Raw genomic sequence first — 5111 nt, forward strand, 5'->3', positions numbered from 1 at the left:
CCGCGGGCCAGGGCGCCATCGGGGGTGGTGGGGCCCCTGAAGACCTCGCCATACGTCCCCTCCCCGATCTTCACCGTCTGCTCGGTGCGTCGCGGGGCGGGCGGGGAGGGCGCTGGGAGAGGGCGGCCGCAGGGGGCGGCGCGCGCCCGCGTCGGGGGCGGCATGCCGCGCCAACGCGCCCTGGAGGCGAGCAGCGGCGAAGGTGGCGTGCACGGAGGGGCGCCGGCATGCATCAAAAGTTGCTGTGCTCAACTGCCGGGCCCCAAGCTCACCCTTTTGAGGTCCAGCAGGCCACCCAGCAGCTCCTCCACGCTGGGGATGGCGGCCACGTCACCCCCCTGGCCGCACACCGCCAGCAGCTGCTCCAGCGCGTTCCCGACCGCCTCCTCGCCTTCCGCCTGCTCCGCTGGCACCCCCTCTCCTGCCACCTCCCCCGCCGCCGCCTCCGCCTCTGAGCCCGCCTCCACATCAATTGATTTATGCGCGGCGTCCGCATCGCCCACCCCGGCCAGCTGCAGGTGCTGCTGCAGCAATTTGGACAGCTGCTCCGTAGCTTCCTCCTCGACCGCCGCCGCCTCCGCCTCCTCCTCCTCCAAGACGACCCCCGGCAGGCCCCCCCGGCCCGGGGACGCGCCGCCCATCACGGCGTGCGCCGCATGGGCAGCCGCCGCCGCCGACCGCCGCGCCGCAGCGGCCGTCGCAGGGGCGCCCACTCCCAGGGAGTCCCGGGCGGACCACCGTGCCGGGCCGGCGGCAGCGCCCGCGACCGAGTCGCGGCCGGACGACGGCCGTGCGCCGCCGCCTGCAAGGGAGCTCGAGCGGCCGCCTGCAGCGGCCGCCATTGCCAGGGACCCGGATCGCCGAGCACCCAGCCCGCCCACCGCGGTGGCGGCGGCCGCCGCCACCGCTTGCTGCAGATCGACTGCGGCAGACAGCCGTCCCGCCGCGGCGCCGACGCCCAGGGATGTGCGGGGCAGCAGCGAGAAGCTGCTCAGCCGCTGCCTGGCGCGCAGCTGGTCGGCTGCGGTCCCCGAGGCCGCGCCGTGCGCCGCGAGCGCCTCTGGCCGCATGGCGGGGCCGGGCACCAGCGTCTGCCGGCGCAGCAGCCCGTGGGCCAAGCTGCTGCGGCGCCCCTCTGCGGGCGCTACGGCTGAAGGCCGCGAGACCCAGGCAGGCAACCAGCCCGCCGGCGTGCCCGCGGCCGAGCTGCTAGGGGTGTCCGAGGTGAGATCAGAGGGCGTGTCGTCCAAGGTTGCCGCCTCGGGCGTCGACGACGAGTCCGGCGTCCCCGCCAGCAGCGCAGCGCTGCGCTCAGCGCCGCTCGTCCCCTCTGTGTCAGCGCTCGCCGCCAAGCCGCTCCGCCCGCCGGTTGCTGCGCTGCGGTTGTTTGTGCAGCCGTAGCTGAGGCTAGGCTGCGCCAGCGCACGCGACATTGGCGTCTCCGCCAGGAGGCCCGAGTTTCTGGCGCCCTGTAGCTGCGCGTGCACGGGCGTAGTTGCTGCCAGGAGCGGCGGCGCCGCCGGTGCCGGCCCCTGAGCTGCCGCCTCCGCCGCGTCTGCTGGCATGGGGGCGTCGGCGGCGCCGCGTGCCGCCTGCCGCTCCTGAGGCTCTTCATCCTCGTCCTCTTCAACCAACTCAAAGGCATCCACCTGCAAAGCATAGATGCAGCGTGCGCCGCCATTCAGCTGGCATCGGGCCACGTGTGCCAGCAAACCTGTTGTGCCTTGCAGCTGCATAGGAAGGTGCACACACGTGCACAGAAAAATAGATCCGGACAGCCGTCGCAGTCGCTGCATGTGTCACCGCTCTCACCGACCTCTGCAAAGTGGGCCGCCATTTGCATCAGGTACTTGTGCAGAGCCGCCCGCCTGGCAGAGGACATGCCCCGCACCCGCCACCCCTGCAGCAGCCGCGTCCCCGGCGCCTCGTCGCGCCACCCGGCGCCGCCCGGCAGCGCGGCGCCCGGCATCAACGAGCTGCGCCGTGCCCGCGGGGCGCCGCCGCCGCCGCCGACTGCGCGCCGCCGCGCGCGCCACGGGGCAGGCTGCGGCGCTGGCGTTGGTGTGGCGCTGCTGGACCCAGGGTGGCTGCCCTCGCCACATGTGCTGCGTGCGGGTGCTGCTGCTTTCGTTGGCGTTGCCGCCGCAGGGACCGAGCTCGTCGCTGCCGGGCGACCACCTGCTGCCATCTGTGGAGGGGGTGTCTGGGGGCGTCGCCGCGCTGGCAGGGGTGGTCGGTGCGCCCAGGGCGCTGTGCACAGGTGTGGCAGCTTCCACTTGGGATGCAGCAGGGGCAGCGGCCGTGCTGGTCGCGTTGGCGCCGATGCCGGCCTGGATGGGTCGTCGTAGCAGTGCTTCTAGTTCAGGCAGAACTGAAGTGAGTGCAGCTTATTGATGCACTGATTGCATGCACTTGCGCGTAGACACACCTGGCCGCACCGCAAGTTGCGCACCACTGCCGCGCACCTTTGTGTTTCGTCGCCGCACGAATGTTTTCAGCGGCGCGGAATCTCTTGATTTGGCCTCCGAGTTGCCCACATCTTTGAGCACTGTAGCGTCCTCCATGCTCAATCTTAGTGATCTAGGCTCGCTTGGACCATCCGCACACTTGTAACACCTACTTTGATGATATCATTATTGGATTGTCCACACTACTCGCTTCTGGGGTGTAGCTCGTGGACATTTTTCAAACTTTTTGGTCAACAACCGAGAATCAAGCGTGCGCTTTGAACTTGACTAAGGAGAGTGACGTGCTTGATGTATTATAAAAAGCTGTCATATGGTAGGCCGCCGGAGAGCCAGGAGTTGTACATAGTACATCCTGGTCACATCAGCGCTTGTGTGCGTCCAGGTGGGTGGGCAGCTGCATGTGCTGTTGCGCGGCCTCATACTACATCTCAACCCATGTCCCATCCACGCAACTGCGTGAGAGTTCGATGCCTACCGTAGGCGGCACCAGCACAAATGGCTTCTCATCACATGCCTGCGTGCGAGTGTCCATGTCGTGTCCTATTGTGGTGTAGCGGGCAGCATGTGCAGCATGTGCTGGTGGTTTTGATGCAAGCATACGCAGGACAGCCGGTCTCACCTGATCAAATCACCAGTTTTTGCAGCAGGGTTGACCTTCTGGTCCGACCACCCGTTCAGCAAGGCAGAAACGCGAAAGGAACATCCTGCGCAGCATAGGGCCTGCGCAACGGCCAGCACGCAGCTGCCATGCTGCATTTTTGCCGAGCTTTGAGCGTGCCATACAACTGGTTGCCTGCGGTCGCGGCATGCATGCAAACCGGCGGTGCCCTGAGGCGGGGGAGTCGGGTGAAGTTTAAAGCACACGCACTTCTGACAGCAGCATTGCATGGGTGGCGGCGGTGCAGCGAGCGGCGGGGGCAGCATTCAATGTGCGCTGCTCATCATCACCACCAATACACTTGTACATTCTAGAACAATGTATTGATGCAAACCTAGCCGAAGGAAGTTGCGTTCGTAGCTTGCGAAGCAGTCTTTGGCCATTGAAGCGGCCGGGCTTGTGGGCCGCGCTACGCCATTTGGCGAATCTACAAACCATGCACCAAATAAGCTGTCAACTTCCGAGCGGCAGGCCCGCATGGCAGGGGCTGCTTCATGGTGCGCGTCGCTGTTGTGGTATGTGCGGGGGTCTCACCAGCGCAGCGATGCTTAGTTGTCCTGCAGAGCCCATTATACACACCTATGCAGCGCCGCCTGTGCAGGCATGGTGCCGCGCGCCGCCGCCGTCTAGCGCACCACCCGCCTCACCTTCGGCCGCCGCACTGCTCCCGCAGGCCCAGCCATCCACGCCGCACCGCGTGCGGCCCCTCGACATCGCTGCCGCGTTGCCACATTGGACCCGCCATCGGCCGGCGGCGCGGCGGGCGACGGCAACCGCGGCGCCGCCGCAAACACCAGCGGGGGTGGGGTGACGGGCGGTGGCAACCCCAGTGTTAATTGGGATATGGAGATGCTCCTGCTCAACAGCTCGAGCCCGGTCAACTTCCAGGCGCTCAACCCCGCGGCCCCCCCGCCACCTGACAGCGGCCGGCCCACGGGGCCGCAACCGCCGCCGGCGGCGGGGCGCGGCGCAGAGGCGGCGCGGGCGCAGCCCGACGAGGGCCAGGAGCGAGGCTCCCTCCTGCACACGCCCGACGCACCCGCGTCGACGTCCGCCGCCGGCGGCAACCCCACCGCCAAGGGCACGCGCGGCGGCGCGGCCGGCAGGGGCGCCGCAGGGCGCGCGGTTGGGCCGGCATACGCCAACGCCATGCAGCGGCGGCTTGCTGAGCTGTACCCCACCGCCGCGTTTCCGCCGCCAGCAGCGAGCGAGGCGCCGCGCACGCACCCACACAAGCAGCAAGCGGCGAAATCTGGTGCGCCGGCGCAGCAGCATGGGCAGCAGGACGCCCAGCATCAATCGCAGCAGCAGGCGCCGCAGCAGCAGCATACGCAGCATATGCAGCAGCAGCATGCGCAGCAGCAGCACGCGCAGCAGCAGCACGCGCAGCAGCAGCACGCGCAGCAGCAGCACGCGCAGCAGCAGCACGCGCAGCAGCAGCACGCGCAGCAGCAGCACGCGCAGCAGCAGCACGCGCAGCAGCAGCAGCATCAGCAGCAGCAGCAGCAGCAGCAGCAGCAGCAGCAGCAGCAGCAGCAGCATGTGCAGCAGCAGCGTCCGCACGCCTCCATCGGGCGGCAGCCCTCCACGGCCAGCCTTCAGACCTTTGCTGCTGCTGACAGCCCCCAATCCCCCATTGCGGGCCCCGCCATTACCGGCGACGAGGATCACGGCGGCTTCAAAGATCGCATTGGCGGCGGGGGCAGCGGCGGCGGCGGCGGCGGCGGCGGCGGCGGCTCGGTCGACCTTTTTGATGAGGATGAGTTGGCGTGGAGCGGCCTCGCGGGCGCGGCATCTGATCTGTGGGAGGCTCAGGGGATCGCCCAGCTTGGGGGGTACCTAGGGCCGCCCGCCCCCCTGCCCACCGGCGTGAGTCTGGAAAGCACGGACGCCAACAGCGAGGGCCTCGCGCCGCGCGGCGGCCGCGGCGGCCGCGCCGCGGCGGCCGCCGCCGAGGTGCGGGGCTCGCTCGCGTCGCGCCGCGC

The 5111-nt window shown here is 69.1% G+C and overlaps 2 protein-coding genes across 2 annotated transcripts; both read right to left on the reverse strand.

The window, feature by feature from the left end:
* Positions 1–248: 248 nt before the first annotated feature.
* Positions 249–2564, reverse strand: MNEG_13692 (hypothetical protein; the record flags this gene model as incomplete). Its single annotated transcript, XM_014037835.1, has 4 exons — positions 249–1649; positions 1817–2013; positions 2153–2330; positions 2466–2564. The coding sequence occupies 4 exons, from the start codon at positions 2562–2564 to the stop codon at positions 249–251; spliced, it is 1875 nt and encodes a 624-aa protein (XP_013893289.1).
* A 1110-nt stretch (positions 2565–3674) lies between these two features.
* MNEG_13693 (hypothetical protein) lies at positions 3675–4668 on the reverse strand (the record flags this gene model as incomplete). The annotated part of the gene is made up of 2 exons (XM_014037836.1): positions 3675–3683; positions 4354–4668. 2 exons carry the CDS (start codon positions 4666–4668, stop codon positions 3675–3677), a joined length of 324 nt encoding a protein of 107 aa, XP_013893290.1.
* Between the last annotated feature and the right edge of the window lie 443 nt (positions 4669–5111).

This window comes from Monoraphidium neglectum (assembly GCF_000611645.1).
Source record: "Monoraphidium neglectum strain SAG 48.87 unplaced genomic scaffold scaffold03986, whole genome shotgun sequence".
NCBI classification, from domain to species: domain Eukaryota; kingdom Viridiplantae; phylum Chlorophyta; class Chlorophyceae; order Sphaeropleales; family Selenastraceae; genus Monoraphidium; species Monoraphidium neglectum.